General features: G+C 40.1%; 1 protein-coding gene across 1 annotated transcript in view; it reads left to right on the plus strand.

Annotated features, from left to right (window-relative positions):
* The window catches only part of rassf5 (Ras association domain family member 5), a 121,656-nt gene that overhangs the window by 20,706 nt on the left and 78,322 nt on the right, over window positions 1–22,628 (plus strand). Inside the window, exon 2 of the mRNA XM_060845094.1 lies at window positions 8,359–8,480. Within this exon, the coding sequence (XP_060701077.1) occupies window positions 8,359–8,480 (122 nt within the window). The remainder of the gene's footprint in view (window positions 1–8,358; window positions 8,481–22,628) is intronic.

A 22,628-nucleotide genomic window follows, 5' to 3' on the forward strand; every position in this document is an offset into this window, starting at 1 on the left:
TATTTGGTGTGCTACTTTTACTTGAGGGCCCATCATCCTGTTTTGGGCAGATATTCAAAGTTGGTAACATTGGTCTGTTTCCCATGGCTACTGTATCGAAATTACATCACCTGCAGTCTGGGTGTGGTCTTGGGAATATGCATCACTAAGTGTGATAACATTGACACTTGGTGATAATATTGAGCTGGATTTTGCTGGAAAAATGTGTGCTATTATTGATGCACAAATTAGCCAGAAAATTCAAGCGTTACACTAAGTTGGAATCTCCCGAATGTACTGGTTGATGTACATAACTCCACTGTCTTTGTTTGCACAAACAGTCCACCTTTTTCATTGTTCTTAAGAACTGATTTTTCCACATTAACGAGTCGAGGCTAGAACTGGAGAGTAAGTATGTCTTAAAAATATTGTAATAATTGTTAATACAATACAATCAGCCCTGAACAGTTTGAATTGTTTCCTTTTAGTGCACAATTATTGGCAATTTTAATGTTAAATTATTTTGCATTCTGAATTTTTCTGTTCCTTTTATCCAGTGTCTTTCACAATTCTTTTTCCTCCGTACTCTATTTGACTCTATCTAACCCTCCATCTCCAAATATAATTTGTTGAAGGATAGAGTGCTGGTTCTGCTTCTGATTGAAGTTTCAAATGCCTTTAAGTAAACCAGTTTGAGCTGCAGGCTCCAGGGAAAAAGCCTAACATTGTCAGATGCCTCGGTCCAACAAGATCCAGTCCATTACCACATGAAGTGTCTACTGACCAGGATTAATTGTGAATGTTGAAAGTGTTACAAATTATAATCAAATTGGAAGTGGTTAAGCAAGATTTTTGGAAATGTTATTCCATTTTAAAAACCTTGTTTCCATTTTAAACAAATTGAAATCCTTCAAAGATTGCACATAATTTTATTTTCTTTCCATCTTTGTGTACATTGCTCATTAAAATAAGGCAGGGATAAGATTCTACTCCATTCTGTTATAATTATTTTTAAAAATATACTCTTAATTACCTAGCCTTATGAGAAACTGCACACCATGAGGTGCCACACCAAGCTTATGAACATACATCTAATATGGTTGTATGGTGGCAAGACATGTGGTAATTGTTCCTACATTCCCAAAGTAGTCAATCTGCTAAGTGTCTGTCAGGGCACTGCAGATTGTGGGTAGAATGATCACTAAATGTTGGACTATGTAGTAGTTTGTTACCCTCCTAGCATCACAGCAGTGGTGGAAGGGAGAAGGGTTGGTAATGAGGAATGAACTAGGCTTCAGTAAACAATTTTGAGACAACCTGAGCACAAGTAGGGAAGGAGCTAACAATGAGAGTATGACACTTGCGTTTTGAGACTAGTGGTTGTAGTCAGAAACATCCTGATTAGGAAATGCAGACCCTTGGTGAGAGGAGAGGAAGGAAGTGTCAGGTGGGCAACAGAGACTGCACCCTCCAGGATGTTCTGTGCCAAAAACTGAGCCTCCAATTCAAGTGGGAGAACCAGTGCTACAAGAGACTGACTCTGGGCAGCTGGCCACACAGATTTTTTCCCACATGGCAAAAGACCTCAACTTGTGGCACTGCTTGCCTGTAGCTGTCAAAATCATCGTGGCTTTAAATTTCTTCATGTCTGTTCTTTCTAAGGGAAAGAAGCTGATTTTGTTGCTGTCTCTGAATTGGCTGCACACTATGCATCGCACCTTACAGTATAAAAACAGAATTAGGCCATTCGACCCATCGAATCTGCTCTACCATTCAATCATGGCGGATATGTTTCTCAATCCCATTCTCTTGCCTTCTCCCTGTAACCTTTGATCCCTTGCCAATCAAAGATCTATCTATATTGTTATAGAGTGGGAGGTAAATAAATTAAGACAAAGGAGGCTTACAGTTGTAGATAGTTGTTGTTTAATGTTCTCTTTTTTGGAGTTAAAGAATAAAATCGCTATTTTTTCTTTAGTGGAATATGAGTAGTTCTCTGTCATTCATACTTTAACAGATTATGAGGCAAGGTGAGCTTTTCTGTGTTTGGTTCATTTAGCAGAAGGGTTTACCCCGTGTCGTAACCTATTATCTCTGTCTTAATTACACTCAATAACTTGGCCTCCATTTCCTCCTTAAACTCCATTGAATACAGACCCAGAGTTCTCAACCTCTTCTCATATGACAAGCTTTACAGCCCTGGGATCTTCCTTGTAAATCTCATTTGAACCACACAATACCAGCACATTCTCGCACAGACATGGGGCCCAAACTGCTCTCAATATTTGAAATGTGGCCTGACCAAAACCTTATACAGCCTCAGCAGTACATCCCTGCTTTTGTATATTAGCTTGCTTGAAATGAATGCTAACATTCCATTTGCCTTCCTAACTGTCAACTTAACCTATATGCTAACCTTAAGAGAATCCTGACCTAGGATTCTCAAGAGCCTTTGTAGTTCAGAATTTCAAAGCCGTTGCCCATTTAGAAAATAGTCTATGCCTCTATTCTTCCTACCAAAGTACATAACCTCACACTTTCCAACATTTATATTCTATCTGCCACTTCTTATCCCACTCTCCTAGCCTGTCCAAGTCCTTCTGCAGCCTCTCTGTTACCTCTACGCCACCTGTCCCTCCACCTATTTTGGTGTCATCTGCAAACTTAGCAACAATGCCCTCAGTTCCTTTGTCCAGATCATTACTGTATACATTAATGTGAATAGTTGTGGTCCCAACACCCCTGAGCTACTCCACTAACCACCAGATGCCAACAAAAAGACCCCTCTATCCCCGATCATTGCCTTTTGCCAGTCAGCCAGTCCTCTATCTATGCCAGTATCTTGCATGTATCACTATGGGTTCTTACCTAGCAGCTTCCTATGCAACACCTTGTTAAAGCACTGATGTTATGACTGTGTTAGGGACGTTTTTAACATTTGAAGAAAAAATCCAAACACTTGTCACACTGTTCTGCCAGTAAATGCCAAGAGTTCATGTTTGTCAAAAAGAATTAATGTTAAATGGACACTGTTTTTAACCAATACATCATGAACTCTGTTTTAGTATTTACTTCCTCCAGTCATTCCCTTTTTATGTTGCAAAAATGTTGAAGGTGCACTCACATTTCACTGGGGACAAATCCAAACATAGATTAGACTTAGTGTGGAAACAGGCCCTTCGGCCCAACAAGTCCACACCGACCCGCCGAAGCGAAACCCACCCATACACCCCTCTTACCCCTTACCTAACATTACGGGCAATTTAGCATGGCCAATTCACCTGACCCGCACATCTTTGTGACTGTGGGAGGAAACCGGAGCACCCGGAGGAAACCCACGCAGACACGGGGAGAACGTGCAAACTCCACACAGTCAGTCGCCTGAGTCGGGAATTGAACCCGGGTCTACAGGCGCTGTGAGGCAGCAGTGCTAACCACTGTGCCACCGTGCCGCCCACATCTGCCATAGTCAGTTGGAATTCACTGATGGGTTTGATTTTAAAAAATTCTTGTGCAACAAAACTTGGTATTTTTTCACTATACAGCAATACACGTCAGTCAGCATCTCTGAAATTATTACTGCTCAAGAAAATGGAAATTAGGTCTGACAAAGTAACTACCTATATTGGTATAGTTGGGAAACCAGCTAAATTGAGGTCTCTAACTTGTTGTTGTATTGGTCATCTTAGATGCATTGTTTTGTTCTTTTTTCCCCATTCTGAAATGATATTCTCTGTGTAGCTCAGTGTGGTTGACCTAATTTTTTTTCTGTAGCTGTTTATTCGTAGACAAAACTGTTTTTAAATTTCATACACCCTCTATATTTTATATTTAATCTGTCGTCAATTTTCGTGCAAAATCATATTTCAATGTTGCTGATTACACCCTGGTGCTAGAAGTGCCATAGCCTGTCAAACATCCTATTCTGGCAAAATTAATTGATAATCAAGGTTGACAGGTCTCATGCAATTTCAGCCAGTCAAACCCTAGTTCACAGGTTAACTATTCCTAATGAATCACAGTCATAACAGAATTATAATTAGATATTAAATTGTTTCTGCTTGAATTTTCTGGCTATTTCCTGCACATGCTAATTAGATGGAGTTCTACTTTGAAATCAGTTTCAACTTATTTTTCAGACTGGTGAAGTTGAGCAAAAATTTCTTCACCTTCAGGGCACTTCCAGGATTCCTGCAAATCATTTATTCTTCAGTATGCTTGACCGGATACGATCTCAGTTTTTGTATCAATGAGCTCAAGAAAGAGTTTATTTTTATGCCTCCTAGATTAAAGAGGTTAAGGCTGGGAAATTTTGTCCTATCAAAGAACTGATGACACATTAAGATTTCTGTTTGGAGCGATAAAACAATGAGCCACTTTGGTTCAGAAACAGGAATTCACAACCATTCCTATTTCTCAATTTAAAAACCTTATGCTGGACTTTCCCTTCCCAGTTCCACTTAACCATACATGGGAGCTGAGTGGGAGGTAACTGATATTATTCTCCTTGAAGCAAAGGAGAACATAAAGGAGTAAAATGGAAGCAAAAAATGGTAGATGCTTGAAATCTGAAATAAATGCAAATTACTGGAGAAACTGGCAATGTCTATGGAGAGAGAAAGAGTCAATATTTTTAGTCTAATATAACTTCTTCTCAAGAAAATTTTAGGCATTTAAAAAAAAAGTCCTGACAAAACCAGAGGTGGTTTGCAAAGTTCTGTTCTACACCACAGTTAAATTTAACTAAGGGTAACCCCAAGGGTCATGTGACATCACACAAAAAGAACCTTAATTCATCATCATCTGGGGAGCAAAACAATTTTTATGAAACTAAAAGAGAATGCTATTTGTTGTCTGATTTTGATAATTTGGCAATATTGCTCAACTGACACCACATTAATCTTTTATAGTTGTTTTGAATTGACTTAATCTGACCAGTTACCTTTTTTAACTAAAACATATTTGAATAGAGATGCTAATTTTTGAACTGGGTGAAGATGTCGCAATATTAAAGCTGAAGGCTCAAATTTGACTGACTTGTTTCAATTCCTGGGGGAAAAAAAAATTCAGTCTCCATGCTGAAGTACTGTAGCAGCTGCTTCAGTTGAGCTTGAGATTGTTTGGCTTCTCATCTGACAGAATTGGCTATCTTCCTTTGAAGTGTTCTACATTTCAAATTTCTGAGAAAAAGGAGCCCTTATCAACAGGAATCCAGACACAAAGGAGATGGGAATATTTCCAGAATGAAATTTCACTTTCACACCACTAGTCCAACCCTTCCCCCATCTCAAATTGTTCACTTAAAGCACTATGTGAGGATCCAGGCAATTACTTTTTTTTGTATCAAAGTTTTATATGGTTCTGGCGGCATTGGTGATGTTTAACTGGAGACCAAAAAACATGGAAAAGTTAAAATTTAATGGGGAAGTAACAATTAGGAAGTAGCATTTCTTGTCTCATGGAGCTCTTTCTGAAATTGTCATAATTGGAATCAGATTGTTGGCTGTTTTATAATGTTAAAACTGGAAACTGCTGTTGAATACTTATTATTTTTCAATGTTAAAACTTGTGCACCTGCATGATACTGCTGACATTGAAAGGATTTAACTGTAAGTTGTTTGACATTTCATGAGAACCTGAGAGTTGTTCGTTTATTTACAAAAGGTTTTTAAAAATTAGTTTTAAGGAAGATTTTGTTTCTAGATGTTCAACTAATTACTTTCCCTCAAGCTGCTGTGGTATGGACTTCAGCAAAAAGAGTTCCTCTGGCTTTGTATCTGAATGTGTAGATAATGAAATTTAGGGAACTCTAAGCTGCAGTGGAAGGAATGGAGCACTAAATAAATCAGTGACTTTTCAATATCTGGTGGAGAATGGTGATTTTTTTTTGTTCTAATCTGTTTGCATACATAACTTTTGCAGATAGACTTCATGTTGCCCCATAACATGTAAACAACTTTCGAATATGCTGCACAGAATGACTTATTTGAGATAGGTCAAATTAAAACATCCCACATCAAATTTTTTAATCTGTTAGCATAATGGTTGCAGACTGCCCTTTTCCTATTCTGGATTAGTGGTGCTGGAAGAGAATGTTAACAGGCTTGTGTTGCCCTGCATTACAAATGTGAATATTAATGTGCTCAACTCTCAGCTAGGAATTGAAGTCCAATTCCACTTTGTTGACCTTCCCATGCAAGGAGCTGGTCTGTTTTTGTTCCTTATCTGAGCAGAGCAGCAAAAATTGCATTTAAAGGAATTATTTCTTCTGCCATTTCTTAGCCATTCAGCTGCACCCTCTAGTGGACTGACCGTAGAAAAACAGTCGACAGTCTACTGCCTGGACTTTCCCTTTTTTTTGTTTGAGGAACACAAATTTGATGCAATTGGATAAAAGTTTTGATGTGACTGGAGAAAGGGAAAAATGACAAGGGGGGGGGGGGAATGCAAAATGATTATTCTTTTGTTCTCGCAATTATTCACATCGTATTTACCTCTCGCACTGCCCTATATTTCCAAAGTTAAAAATCACACATCACTAGGTTATAGTCCAACAGGTTTATTTGGAAGCACTAGCTTTCAGAGCACTGTTCCTTCATCAGATAGCTGTGGAGCAGGGTCATAGACACAGAATTTATAGCATTAGAATAAAATGTCATGCAACTGAAGTGATTTACTGAACAAATGGCATTCTTGGTTTGTTCAATATATCCTTTCAGTTGCATGACACTGTAACCTTTTTGCTATAAATCTGTGCCTTATGGTCCTGCTCCATAGCTGCCTGATGAAGGAACAGCTCTCCAAAAGCTAGTGCTTTCAAATAAACCTATTAGACTATAACTTGATGTTGTGTGTTTTTAAACTTTGTCCACCCCAGTCCAAACTGGGTCCTCCGCTTTATTTCCAAAGGCATTGATTCCTTGCTAAGGTACAGTTTGTCAGATAATAGAAGCTCTTCAGTTTTTTACAGAGGAAAATACATTTTTCTTTAGCCCAAACCGTTTAGAGTCTACAAAAGGATTTGGATAGGTTAAGTGAGTGGGCAGAAATTTGGCAGAAGGAATATAATGTGGGGAATATGTGAGCCTGTCCAGTTTGGTAGAAAGAGTAGAAAAACATTTGATTGAATGAAGAGCGACTGCAGAATTCCATGGTACAGGGATCAGAGTGTTCGGATACATGTCTGCAGGCAAGTCATTTAATGAAAGTGGATGGAACATTGTCATTTATTACAAGGGTAAACAAAGTATAAAAATGAGCATATCATGCAATTGTTGTACAGTGCCTTGGGTTGAATTTAGTGTTGGGCACAGTTTTCAGTTTCTTACTTCAGAAAGGATATAGTTACATTTTGAGAAGTTCAGAGAAGGTTCATTTGAATGACTCATGGAATGAAGGACTATTTACAAGGAAAGAATGAGCATTTCAATCCTATGCTGAGTGGCGTTCAAAAGAATGAGGCAATCTTATTGAAATGCAAACATCCTGAGGGATAGTCAAATATAGGTCTTGAAGGAATATTTTCTTTTGGAGGATTCTTGATCTCGTTGGGAATACAGTTAATAAAAAAATTAGTTCAAAATCCTACCTGAGATTAATATGATGATGAGAATTTATTTTCAAGCTTGCTTTTTGTTAGAGAGCACGAGAAGCTGGTCCAGTATAGGTATTCAAGATGGAGTTAGATTTTTTAAATGGGTCAAAGGAATCTAGGTTTATGGAAGGTAGGCAGGAAACTAGAACTGACCTCACAATCCGATCAGCCATTATCATCATGAATGGAAGAACAGTCTCAAGTGACCAAATGATCATATACTCCTGAATTCTTGTGTAACCTTAACTTCAAACATATATCCTGCTCTATTTAGTCATTTCAAAGTCAACCCTTCAATTGCTGAATCCAGAATTGCATAGGAATTACTCTTGCATTCCATTTAACATTTCTTTCATTCTTTAGTTTATTTCTCCAATTGATTTATTAATGAAGTCTGACACCAAAATTCTGAAGTCTCCATGCTAATTGTGGTTCTATGCAGAGAGTGACTTATATAAAACTGTGCCTTTTAGTCTGTAAGATTTATCCAAAAATAGAAAATTTGATGTCTGATTTAGAATAATCAAAACTGTATCCATTTGATTGGCCCAGCAAACTTAAGTTATCCCATCACATTGAATGTGTGACAACATGTTGCCCAGTGAAGACCATTTGCCCTGTGATTGTTTTGCTTAGCAATTCCTATGTTCTTTACCTATTGGCAAGTATGACTTTATTCACTCAATTTGCGATATGTCTTGCTGTGGACTTAACAAAATGAAGGTTTTGCATATAGTTAAGCAGAATTCAATTGAATTTTGATTGTTATTTTCTTACCTGCACAGATTGCAATTACACCGTTCATCAAGAGTGTAGGAGCTTCATTAAACTTGACTGCCAGCAAGGGAAACCGCTTTCAGCAGAGAAAATCAGCCCTGCAAACACAATGGTCCAGTCTGGAAGTGAGGTATTCCTTTTTAATGTTCTGATTTTCACAGTAGTTTTTATGAATAACAATAACAATTCCTTTGCATTTCTGTTGTGCATTGTCATCAAGTATTTCCAGTCAAGAAACTTACTGATGAGAAACTTTGAAAATGTCAACAGTTAGCTGACTTTTTAAAACATTCATTGCATAACTTTACATAAGGGACCACTTCTGCAGTGATGAACTTTTTTTTTGCAGAACACTATCCCTTTTTTCTTAATGTAAATTACTTACCTGTGTTTGCATGGCACTTCATCCACAGTTGAAAATGTGTTGCTGGTTAAAGCACAGCAGGTTAGGCAGCATCCAAGGAATAGGAAATTCGACGTTTCGGGCATAAGCCCTTCATCAGGAATGAGGAGAGGGTGCCAGGTAGGGAGGAGGGACTTGGGGGAGGGGCGATGGAGATGTGATAGGTGGAAGGAGGTCAAGGTGAGGGTGATAGGCCGGAGTGGGATGGGGGCGGAGAGGTTAGGAAGAAGATCGCAGGTTAGGAGGGCGGAGACCTCACTTCATCCACATCCTACAACTTATTTAACAAAATAGCTTTCATAGAGATTGAAATATTGTGTTATTGGTTATCATTATTCACTCACTTGCCAGCTTACTATATTCATTAATACCAGGTTCATGTTCGTTCATTCATTCATAACCCTTTACTAACCTGTTATTTACTATAACACAGATTTGTTCATTCATTCATAAATCTGCTGTTCCCTTCTACACTTTACTATCATAAAATAGAGCTGAAAATGTGTTGCTGGAAAAGCGCAGCAGGTCATGAAGCATCCAAGTAACAGGAGAATCGACGTTTCGGGCATGAGCCCTTCTTCAGGAATGGCTGAAGAAGGGCTCATGCCCGAAACGTCGATTCTCCTGCTCCTTGGATGCTGCATGACCTGCTGCGCTTTTCCAGCAACACATTTTCAGCTCTGATCTCCAGCATCTGCAGTCCTCACTTCCTCTATCATAAAATAGACCAAACTTAAAACAACCCTTTCTAAACCATTGCATTTTCACACCTTATCAGTCTCTGTTACAAGCAGTGTTTACCCCTGAGTAAGTGCAGTGTACAGAACAAGACTATCCCTGCCATCACGTCTCCACAAAACATTTATTATATTAATTAGCCCTTACCAACCATCTCCTGAACCTGAATAGATTCTTCAATTAGTACATACCTGTTAAATACCTTTTTTAACTGGGCCATTATCCCTTTAAGAAACTAACTGACAAAACAGTGCTTCCATGAAATTGCGGAAATGAATGAATGAAACACTCAACCCAGCTGCGATAATCAGTTTAATATTCTTTATTCTTTTATTAAGTATAGATACAATGCTTAACGTATTTTGAGCATGTAAGCCTTTTTACTAGCTTCTTTACTAACTGAAAAGACTGACACCTCTTAATTATGCAAGCAGTTCGGACAAACACTCTTAATCACTTCAGAAGTAGTAGCCAGCAATTAGCACATTTTAACTCATTTTCCAGTCTCCCAGGACAGTAGCCCTTCAAACCTTTGTGTACTATACATAAAAGAATTAACACGATAGTAATGGAATTTGTATAAAGGAGCTCTTGCAAGATCTGTATTTCAGGATTCTATTGCTGCGTTGAACTTGTGCTGTGACTGCTGAATGAAAGAGGTTATTTTTGCCCTTCACCAATTCGGGTCGTTATTTGAACACCATCCCACAAGATGAACTTTGAAACCTTTCTCAGATTTTAGAAGCGAAATCTTGCCACCTTAATTAAGGAAACACATTACACTGTACTTCAGAAATATTCACTTTTTTTCTTCTTAAGACATGCCTGGAATTAGTGCCCAAGAAGCCTGAGCTTGGCAACCTGGCAGAGTACTCTAGTATTCATATCTGGAGCTGTGACAGTCCTATTGAGAATTATGAAATTAAGTGAAATGCATGTATTAATTTGTAGGCACCAGAAAAGTTACCTGATTGTTCCAAAAATTCACTAGTTCATTTGCCTTTAAGGAAAGGTAAGCCAACCAGTTACACTCTGGGTTATATGGATTTTGGTCATATACAAAGTACATGACCTAAGATTATTCATGTAATGCAAACTGCCTATCACCTGATGAAGGAGCGATGCTCCGAAAACTAGTGTGCTTCCAATTAAACCTGTTAGACTATAACCTGGTGTTGTGATTTTTAACTTTGTACACCCAGGTCAACACTGGTATCTCCAAATCATGCTTTTGTCAGTGTCATCCACATCCTAAGAACAAACAAAATAAGCAATACCATCCCCATGATTCCAAAAAGAGAACATATCACTTTGTTAAACAGTTGCATTTGGCATATTGATAACTATTATGATATCTGAAATTATGCATAAATCTAAATGAATTGCTTTACAACAGAGCTGCTCATTTTTTTTTCCCATGAGGGGCCACATTTAAATTTTTGTCTCACTCAGGGCAAGGTGGGTGTGGGGGAAAGGTAGGATTTGGTGTTGCTATATTGCTCTGGATATGAGATGTCATATTTCAGAAAAATGAGGTTTGCTATGACAGAGACCTAATTGGGAGTGGGGTTGAGGGATTTACAAACAATAAATTGATAAATTAAAATGATTAATTTATAGAAATGGCCATTCAAAAGTACCAAGCTAGAGATCCAATAAATAAAGTCATACTTTTTTCTGTAAAGCAGAACTGGCAAGAGAAAATGACTAAGTCCCAAGTTAAATGGTTGACATTAAGCTGTTTGCTGCTCTTTGAATCAAAGATTTTGTTTTTATTGCATTTGCTTCCCTTCGGTTCAATGTCAGCAGCTCCTTTCAAAATCTTCCACTCACACTTAGTTTATTTTTTAACTTTTGATTTACTGGGCAACATCGAACCTCTTAGTCAGCTGCATTGTGGTTCATGGAATTTCTTTTGTAAATTCATGCATAGATGTTTTGAAGAAGAATAATTAGGTGCACTCTGTTCAGTTTAATTTTTGTATTAGCACCAGTAAGATTTTTATTTGACATAGCATCATTGTTTGTGATGCCAATATATTTGTTGCTGCTCCACCTCCGGTCTGGGTGGATCTTTCCAGGGAGAAGAAAAGGGACTGTAGGAGATTCTCCGATTTTGTTTTAATTAATGAACCCATGAAGTTAATGACAAGTTTTCTTTTGCCATCTTGCTGAAGTTGCTTTAATTCCTAAAATAAAATATTATAGATACTGTACTTCTGAAATAAGCAAAAACAGTGCATGCTGGAGAAACTCAGTAGGCCTGACAGTATCTTTGGAGAATGAAATGGAATTAACGTTTCAAGTCCATATGACTCCTGAAAAGCAAAAGTGGTTGCAACAACCTAAAATCTATTTTAAAGTGGAATTAGAATTCTAGCTGTGGCTCAATTACTTAAGTTATTTACCAAGACTAGGATGACTGTAAATATACCAGATTTTATTTACAGGTCTACATTTCTTCTAGAGAAGCCTACGTAAAGGAACAAAACCAATCGTGCTTCAAGGCTTAAAAGTATCTCATTACTTGTTTGCACATGGGGTTATTTGTACGGATTGATTAATGTTTTACAACTGGTGATCTATTAAATTCAGCATTGAATTTTATATGACCTTTAATTATGTAATGCTGGAAGGATGCAAGAGAATTTGCACTTGTGCAATTATATTTACAACATGTGGAATGATTTTAACTCCTGCCCAACAAAAAGTGCATTTTAAGTTTAAAATTCCTTCTTTACAAAGTTTGGGAGAAGATTTGTATCTCGGGTGCTCATTGTTGCGGTTCTATTCACCGAGCTGGGAGTTTTTGTTGCAAACGTTTCGTCCCCTTTCTAGGTGACATCCTCAGTGCTTGGGAGCCTCCTGTGAAGCGCTTCTGTCATGTTTCTTTCGGCATTTATAGTGGCTTGTCTCTGCCGCTTACGGTTGTCAGTTGCTGTCCACTGCAGTGGCTGGTATATTTAATTCGACTGGGACGACACTACTATTATAGCGCAAGCCAGACAGAACAGCCAGGGAATTCCTAGAGGCATGGCACTCATCCACAGATTCTATCAACAAACCCATCGACCTGGACCCAATATACCGGCCACTGCAGCGGATAGCAACTGACAACCGTAAGCGGCAGAGACAAGCCCCTATAAGTGCCGAAGGAAACATGACAGAAGCGCTTCACAGGAGGCTCCCAAGCACTGAGGATGTCGCCTAGAAAGGGGATGAAACGTTTGCAACAAAAACTCCCAGCTCGGCGAACAAAACCACAACATTCCTTCTTTACATTTTGCTGCCTACCTGCCATATTTTCTCTAAATTTTCATTGGCAACCAAGGTTGATGTCTGAAGCAAAGAGGTTGGTAATGCATTTAGGTGGAAGTGTTCTATACGATAATAACATGCGGATCCTAAATCTATTTTAATTCTAACTAAACCCCATTCAGTAATATTTGGATGGGTTTCCGTTTTAAGTCAGAAGTGATGTTTGAAGGGAACGCTCTTGGAAATGCTCTGATCATTGGTATCTGTTTACATTTCCATGGAAGATTTTACTTTGGAAGTTTTTTTTCTTCTACACCTTCAACAAAAATGTCTGAATATCATCTTGGTTCTTTAATTCATTTTGAATGAAAAGTGGAAGATCAACTAAAATCACAGCACCAAGGTGGGCAGCTGTATAAGGGCAACTGGCCACATGTAAGGGCTGCCTGCAAGAGGACTTACTCATACTTGTCTTCTACGGAGTTACTTATTAGATATAATATTGCTGTGGACTTTGCTGCAGTATCCGACTTCATAAACTGCAGTTGTAGATGCTGCCAGACCTGCAGAATACAATGTCTTGCTTCTATTAAATGCAGATTTCATTAGTGTCCAAATGACACGCAATCTGTCAGTCAACAACACACTTCAACAAGGAAGGGTTACCACTTAATTTGCTGATCGGTGATCACAGTCGAGAATGTGGTGCTGGAAAAGCACAGCAGGTCAGGTAGCATCTGAGGAGCAGGCGAATCGATGTTTTGGACATAAGCCCTTAATCAGGAATGAGGCTTCTGGGCTGGGGAGGCTGGGAGATAAATGGGAGGGCAGTGGAGTTGGGGGGTGGGGGTGGAGGTAGCTGAGAATGTGGTAGGTAGATGGACGTGAAGGAGAAGGTTATAGGTCAGGAGGGTGGAGCGGAATGCTGGGAAAGGTGATGGATGGAGTTGGAGGCTTGGGACTGTGATAGTGTGGGGGGAGGGAAAATGAGGAAACTGGTGAAATCCACATTGGTCCTGTGTGGTTGCAGGGTTCTAATGCAGAATATGAGGCATTCTTCATCAGGTGCCAGATTGTAAGGGTTTGGCGATGGAGGAGGCCCAGGACCTGAATGTCCTTGGTGGAGTGGGAGGGAGGAGTTGAAGTGTTCAGCCACAGGGCTGGTTGATGTGGGTGTCCCAGAGATATTCTTTGAAACAATCTGCAAGTAGGCATCCTGTCTCCCCGTTGTAGATGAGACCGCATCAGGTGCAACGGGTACAGTCGATGACATTGACATTGATGGAGATACATTTTATGTCTGATGTGGAAGGATCCTTTTGGGGCTTGTCACAGCCATGATGTTATATAGTTCTGAGCGCAGTACTAATAGCTGGCATAATGATTTTGTTTTGCAATATTATCTCTTCTGTATTTGACTGTTTCATGATCACCAAATCATAGAATCCCTATAGTGTGGAAACAGGCCATTCAGCCCATTGAGTCCACACCAACACTCCAAACAGCATCACACCCAGAACCACCCTATTCCTGTTACCCTGCATTTCCCATGGCAAGTACACCTATACTGCACGTCCCTGGTCATTATGGACAAACCAGCATAGGCAATTCCCCTAACCTACATGTCTTTGGACTGTGGGAGGAATCTGGAGCACCCAGAGAAAACCCACATGGAAACAGGGAGAGTGTGCAAACTCCACACAGACAGTGGCCTGAGGATAGAACCCAGTCCCTGGTGCTGTTAGGCTTCAGTGCTAACCACTGAGACGCAATGCTGCCCTAGATGTATAAAAGTGCTTTGCAGCCAGAAAATTACTTTGAAGTTATGGCATGGCTGTTGGGGACAAGAGCTAAAAATTGAATATGAATTATGATGCGTTTATGTAACTTTAGTTTCTTCCAAGAGAAGATGCAATCTAAGCCATCACTACATTAAATCATTATCCTATACAAACTATTCAAATAAGAGTTTTAGTGCCTGGATGTTTCTGACAGTTCTCTGGAGTATAGCCCACTTAAATGCCTTCAACAAGGATGTTTGTTCAATCTTGTTGCATCAAGTTGAATGCACATACAGTAAGGACAGAAAGGGAATCATTCCAAATCTGACTTGGGTAAACCTGAGGAAAGCACAAAGCTGAGAGGGCACCCAGAGATATTTAGGACCATTTGCTTTGTTCAGGGTTTGCCTAAATTTAATCATTCACCACAAAAATCCCACCCTTATGTAAACTACTTATAATAGTCAGAGATTCACTTGCAATGAAAAGCCTGTAACCCTCGGACTAGCCTCACTTTTGATTTTGCATTTATAATATGCAGATGCTGGAAAACTCTGGCTCATACTGTGTGGAGAGAAACAAGAGGTTTGTGTTTCAAGTTCATGATTGTTTATCAGAACTGAAGAGAAATAGAAAAGTAAGAGGTTTTAAGTGGAGGAGGCAGGAAGAACGAAGGAGAAGGTCTGTGACAGGGAGGAGACCAGGGATGCTGAAATGAGAAAGTTTCACAATACAACAGTTCAAAAAGATTGCAATATATATGGTAGGTGTGAAAGATTGTATGACACTGCAAGAAAGAAGAGGAAGAGAGTTATCCTGGCCAATATTTATCTCTCCCATCAATATCAAAAACCTAGTGCTCTATTGGTTCTCACAATGCACGGCAAACTCTCTCAAACAGCACAGGTTGCTGCATTTTCTGTTTTAACAAAGATTACAGTTCAAAAATACTTTATTTGTTGTAATGAACTTTGAAGTGTCCATCATTTGTGAAAGGTACTACGTAACTATAAACCTTTTTGTTTTTAAAATTGCACGTAGTCATAGGGATGTACAACATGGAAACAAACCCTTTGGTCCAACTTGCCCATGCCGATCATTTGTCCTAAATTAACCTAGTCCCATTTGCCAACACTTGGCCCATATCCCTCTAAACTCTTCCTATTCATATACCCATCCAGATGCCTTTTCAATGTTGTAATTATACCAACCTCCATCACTTCCTCTGCCAACTCATCCCATACAGCAGGACTGGAAATCAAGCAAATGTTATTCTAAGGAAACATTTGATATTGACAAATACACCTTACAAATGCAAATACACTTCCAAAAAAATGTTTGGACATTCTTTGAACTGACATCCAAAAAATATTGTATATTGGAAGTAATCTCATTTGATGGCCTACATAAGCTTGAACAATTGCAATAAGCATAGTTTAGCCAGAGGTAGAAATTGGGCAAGTGTGCATGCTGTACATAACGGGAGAAGTGCATTCCAATAAACATTTTAATTTTATATGGTTATGCATATCTAATGGTTTAATTACCTCTGAAATGTTTTAAGCGAAATGGAGCCGATCATTTGGGTAGATGCCCTTCACAGATTAAATAAATCAAGGCTCTTGTTTGGACTGCTATCTGCAACACGTGCAGTTAAAGTGGCCAGTTACATTACAAATGACCCTTAAGATAAGGTCTAGTGGTATTGTTGCTGGGTTCATAGTACAGAAATTCAGTAGTATTCTGGACACCACCATTTGAATTCTACCCAGCTGCTGGTGGGATTTAAATTCAATAAAGAAAATCTAGAATTAAAATTCTGGTGATACCTATGATACCATTGTCAAGTGCCTTGAAATCCCATCTTGTTCATTAATGTTCATTTAGGCAAGGAACAATAAGAACTGCCCTCTTTATCTGGTCTGAACAAATGACTCTAAAGCCACAGAAATGTGGTTGATCCTTTTTCTGCTCCCAGAAGTGATCCTAGCAAGCCATTCCATAGTCTCAAAAAAAGGACTAAAATTGGATGGATCATCTAGCATCAGACAAGACATACAAGAAATGACAATGGCAAGCGTAGTCCTGTTGACCCTACAAAGTTCACCTTATCCCTTATTCGGAGCTAATGCCAACATTGAGAAAGCCTACTCACAGACAAGTCAAGCCACAAGCTGACCTAGCTTTGCTCTCAGAATTATACCTGCCACAGTGTTCCTGACAACACTTATCACCATTGCTGGGCATGTCCTGGATCACCAGCAGGACTGATCCAGCAGAGGTGGTTGTACAGTGATATACAGTGATAGGGGATTGTCCTAGGAATTCTCAACATTGACCCTGAATGCAATGAAGTGTCCATGGCATCAAGTTGAATGTACGCAAGGAAATGTCCTGCTAGCTACCTAACAGTCCTGTGAACAGAAAACTCCTGTCTGTCATGTTGCATAGCTTTACTGTTGAGCTAATGGGATAGTCATTAAACAGATCTAGCAGCTGAGGATTGGGCATGTGTGAGATGCTGTGGGCCATCAGCAACAGAGTTGTAATCCAGCATAATCTGCAACCTCATGGCCCAGCATATCCCATACTCTACCATTACCTTCAAGCCAGTGGATCAACCCTGTTTCAATGAAGAGTATAGGATGGCATGCCTCACACAGCATTTGCAACTATCTCCAGCCAGAGGTTGTGAATTGATAATCCATCTTCGCCTCTCCAAAGGTCCCCAGCATCTCTGGTACCAGTCTTCAGACAGTTCAATTTACTTCACATGATCTCAACAAATGTTTAGAGGCACTGGATACTGCAAAGGCTATGAACTTTGATAACATTTACAGAAGTCGTCCTGAAGATGTGTTCTAGAAGTTGCCGGTCCCTAGTCAAGTTGTTCCAGTACAGTTACAACATTGGCATTTATCTGAACGTGTAGAAAATTGTGATAGGTGTTATCCTGCACATAGGAAACAGGGAAAATCCATCCCAGCCAATTACTGCCCCATCAGTCAACATTCATCAATAAAAGGATGGAAGATGTCATCAATAGTGCTATCCAGCAGCACTTGATTAGTAAAAGCTTGCTCACTGATGCTTGGTTTCAGTTCTGTTGAGGATACGTGGCTCCTGACCACCATTGCAGCATTAGTTCAAATGTGAACAAAAGAACTGAATTCTAGAGATGAATGTTGTCCTTGATATCAAGGCTGCATTTAACCAAGTGTGGCCTCAATGTGGAAAGCTCTCCGCTGGTTGGAATCATACTTAAGCACAAAGTAAGATGGTTGTGTTTGTTATAGGTCAGTCACCTCAGCTCCATAATATCGCTGCATGTTTCACTCCGGATAGTGACCTAGGCCTAACTAAGTTCAGGTGCTTCATCAATGACACCCCCCCCCCCCCCCCAACCCCCACTTAATGAGGTCACAAATGTTTAGCACCATTCTCAACTCCTCAGATACTGAAGCGCTCGATGTCCACGTACAACAACACCTGGACAAGATCCATATAAATAGCAAGAAGCATTCATGACCACAGGTGTCAGGCAATTATCATTTCCAATAAGAGAATCTAAATATCACCCCTTGACAGTTGATGGTATATCATTGCTGAATTTTTAAAAGAAAAATTGTTCACAAGATGTGGGTGTCACTGGCCAGGCCATTTACTGCCCATCCTTAATTGCCTAGAAGACAGTTAAGAGTCAATCACACTGTGGATCTAGAATCACATGCCAGACTGGGCAAGGATGGCAGTTTCCTTCCTGTATAGGACATTAGTGAACCAGAAACATTTTGTCAACAATTTCATGGTCATCATTTAAACCCTTATTTCCCAATTTTTTAATTGAATTTGAATTCTACCATGTGCCATGGCAGAATTTAAAACCAGGAACCCAGAACATTACCTGGGTCTCTGGATTTGTAGTTTATCAATAATACCACAAGGCCATTACCTTCCCTTAGGAATTCCCCTGCTATAAATGTATTGGAAATTATCATCGACCAGAAATTTGAACTAGGCTAACCATATCAATATAATGACTACAAGAGCAGGTCAGATGCTTGGAATTCTGCCATGAATAATTTACCTCCTGACTCTGAAAACATGTCCACTATCTGCAAGAATACTCCCCACTTGCCTGAGTGCAGTCTGACAACACTTAAGAAGCTTGACACCATCCAGGACAAGGCAGCCACGTGATTGATTACCACATCCACTCCCTTCACCAGTGACTCTCAGTACCGGTTTTGTGTACCATCTACAAAATGCAGTGCAAAAGTTCCCCTTGGACAACACCTTCCAACCCCACTTCCACTTCCATCTCGAAGGACAAGGACTGCATATATAGTAAAAACTACCACTTGGCCATTAAACACTGACCCAGCCAACTATGTTCACATCACATGAAACAAATTTATTAAATAAATAAAATGTTTATGCAAGATCTCAATGGCATGTCTGCATGTATCTCTCCAGCTGACCTATCCTCTCGGCCTGCTCCTGCCCCACCAAACTCATCTCCCTATACCATGCCACTGTCCTATCCCAGTTGGTGTCCCCATCAGTACCCTTCTACTGACATACTCCATTCGTTTGGCTGAACTGGTCCTCACCCTCAATAGTTTTTTCTTTGAATCCTCCGACTTCCTCCAGACCAAAAGGGGAGCCATGGGCACCCGCATGGACCCCAGCTATGCCTGTCTCTTTGTCAGATATGTGGAACAGTCCATCTTCTGCAGCTATACCGGCACTATTCCCCACCTTTTCCTCTGCTACATTGATGACTGTATTAGCGCCACCTCCCAGAAGGAGGTTGAACAGTTAACTTCACTGACACGTTCCACCCCAATCTTAAGTTCACCTAGCCAATCTCTGATACCTCCCTCCCCTTCATGAACCTCTCCATCTCCATTAACAGTCACTGACTCAATATGGACATCTACTACAAATCCACCGATTCCCACCCTGCCTCCTGTAAAACCGCTATCCCTTATTCCAAATTCCTCCGCCTCCACCGCATCTGCTCCCAGGAAGATCATTTCCACTACAGAAAATACCAGATGGCCTCCTCCTTCAAAGACCGCAATTTCCCCTCCCATGTGGTTGATGATGCCCTCCAGCACATCTCATCCACTTCCCGCATCTCTACCCTTGAATTTCACCCCCAACCACAACAAGAACAGAAACCGCTTCTACTCCATCAACCTCCAGATATATTGCATCATTCTCTATCATTTCTGCCTCCTACATACAGACCCCACCACCAGAGATGTATTTTCCTCCCCACCCCAATCCACATTCTGTAAAGACCATTCCCTCCATGACTGACTTGTCAGGTTCACGCTCTCCACCAACCCATCCTCCCTTCCCGACACCTTCCCTTGCCATCATCACCACCCCCGCCCCCCCCCCCCCCCCCTCCACCTTACCTCCATCCAAGGCCCCAAAGGAGCCTTCCACATCCGTCAGAGATTTACTTGCAATTCCACACACATCATTTGCTGTATCTGTTGCTCCCGATGTGGTCTCTTCTATATATTGGGGAGGCAGGACACCTACTTGCAAATGCTTCAGAGAACATCTCCGGGTCACGCACGAAACAACCCCACTGCCTCGTGACCAGACACTAACACACCCTCCCACACCCCAAGGACATGCCACCCCTGGCCCTTCTTCATCACCAAGCCCTTGCCACCTGACGCCAGGAGGACGAGCGCCTCGTCTTCCACCTTGGCACTCTCCAACCATGTCGGATCAATGTGGATTTAATCAGTTTCCTCATTTTCCCCTTCCCCCACCTTATCCCAGATCCAACCTTTCAACTTGGCACCGCCATCTTGACCTGTCCTACCTGTCCATCTTCCTTCCCTCCTATCCGCTTCATCCTCATCTCTGACCTATCCCCTTCATCTACCTATCGCATTCTCAGTTACCTTACCCCCAGCCCATCCCACTCACATTTATCTCTCAGCCTCCTGGCCCACCAGCCTCATTCCTGATGAAGAGCTTATGCTGGAAACGTCAATTCTCCTGCTCCTTGGATGCTGCCTGACCGGCTGTGCTTTTCCAGCACCACACTCTTGACTCTGCATGTATTCCTGTTGACCACTACATGAGAAAATTACAATGTATTTATAAAACGCTAAGCTTAACAAACCGTGTATTTTGCACAATAGAACAAATTGCATAAATTTGTGTTACAGTTAACTGGGGCTCATTGTGCTAAAGTTGGATCCCTCTCTCTCATCTTTTTTTGATGAGAACTTAGGTTCTTATTATTCCTTCCTATCTACATTCATTTTTAAAATAACTATAAATCTGCTTTTCTCTCAATAAAAAGGCAACAGTAATTGTTACTTTGAAATGTTGTAAATTGATGTTCAAATGTGGCTGAACTAAACTTTCAACACATTCTACAACAGGAAGTGGGTAGAGGCCTTTAACGGAAAGTATGTTGTGATGGTGAGGGGGGGTGTCCCTTGTTTTCATTCACATACAAGTAAAACAATCTTAATGTTGAGACACATTTTAAATTGGATATTTCAAACTCTGGGCTGTCTCTACAAAAGCATCGTTGATGTGAAAATATACCAGGAAATGGAGATAGTGAAGGACAGAAGTATAGAAAGAAACTGCAAATTCTTTTTCTCTTAAAGTCCATGTTCTGCATAGTAATTTTTGAGAATTTATAAGGAAAGTAATGTGTAGCATTTGAATATTCAATTTTGTTATATTTTGTTCGGGAATGGAACAACTGTTTCATAATTCAATGGATTTCTTTGATCTATTGAAATTTTAGCTTGGATTATAGGCAGATTTTTGTTGCCATAAACCATCAATTAACATTTTGATGAAACATTCAGATTCCAAACTATGAACAGCACCATGAAAGATCAGCTAGAGATGTTTAATGTATTGTGCTGATGGAAGCCCAGCATTAAGTTAATGATAGTTAATGTGGTGCAGCAGATTAACTTCAATTCAGGCTCACAATCCAAACATTAATTACCAGTAAGCATGAATGATCTTGTGCCACAAGCACTGCCTTTCTTTTCCCTTTCATTTTTTTTCGAAGCCATTGTTTTGACTGTCTTAAACATGTGACCTCCATGAATACAGGTATTGGTAAGCTAAGCAATAAGTTCCCTATCATATCAACAGAGATATAGGCCTTGGTTAAATTCTTTTCATTCTGGATGGAGGTGGGGTCTTTTAACAGTGAGTAATTCCCCTCTCCTACCAACGAAAGCCCACTAGAACAAGCCAGCAGATGCTGAAAACCTGACTGGTGAGTTTCTCGTTCTATCCAGTACTATGCAAGAGAGGTCCACCATGTCTGAAGCTACTGGCCAATTTGGACAGCCACTGGGAGCTGGAGAGAGTTGGAGTCCTACACTAAGTTGCCACAAAGACAGTGACTGGTGAGACTGACTGACTGTTCAGGGCAAGATTTGCAATTTGAGGGAGGGTGGCAATGGTGAGAGTGAGGGAGGTCAAAAGTTTTTCTCCCTAATCCATGTTCCAAATTTCCCCCAGAGATCTTTAAATGGAACAGGGCATAAAGATTGCCTACACATGGACCCTTCCATACAGAACTTGATTATTGAGGTGGTGGGAAAAGCATGCTTAACCTGGGTGCAAATACATCTCATTATTTGTCCTTTCTGCCACTTCCTAGGGAGGGGAGAATCCTGCTATTTAAAAAGATATGCTTATTAAATATGAGAGAATTTCTGCAAAAATGCAGCAATTTAGTTTTATTAAAATCCTTGCAGATCAGTTTGCATCTCCACTGGATATAAATATGAGTGGAGCTAACTTACAGAGCCTGTAGGAAGTTATTCAACCTCAGCCACCTTCAAACCAAAACCAAAGTCACCCCAATGACTGTCAGTATGCAGATGATGCTTGTGTATATGGGGAAGTACCGAAGAAGTGCTCACAACATGAATGTGGAATGTTCAGGAGAGGGGAAGAAGGAAAAGGGAAAAATGAGGAAATAAGTCCAAGCTCCAATATCTAACACTGCAATTAATTTATGCAGATTAAAATACATGTTAATATGTCTAGAATAATTTCATTTTGTGATTCACTGTAC

The sequence above is a fragment of the Hemiscyllium ocellatum genome, chromosome 26, assembly GCF_020745735.1.
Source record: "Hemiscyllium ocellatum isolate sHemOce1 chromosome 26, sHemOce1.pat.X.cur, whole genome shotgun sequence".
Lineage (NCBI taxonomy): Eukaryota > Metazoa > Chordata > Chondrichthyes > Orectolobiformes > Hemiscylliidae > Hemiscyllium > Hemiscyllium ocellatum.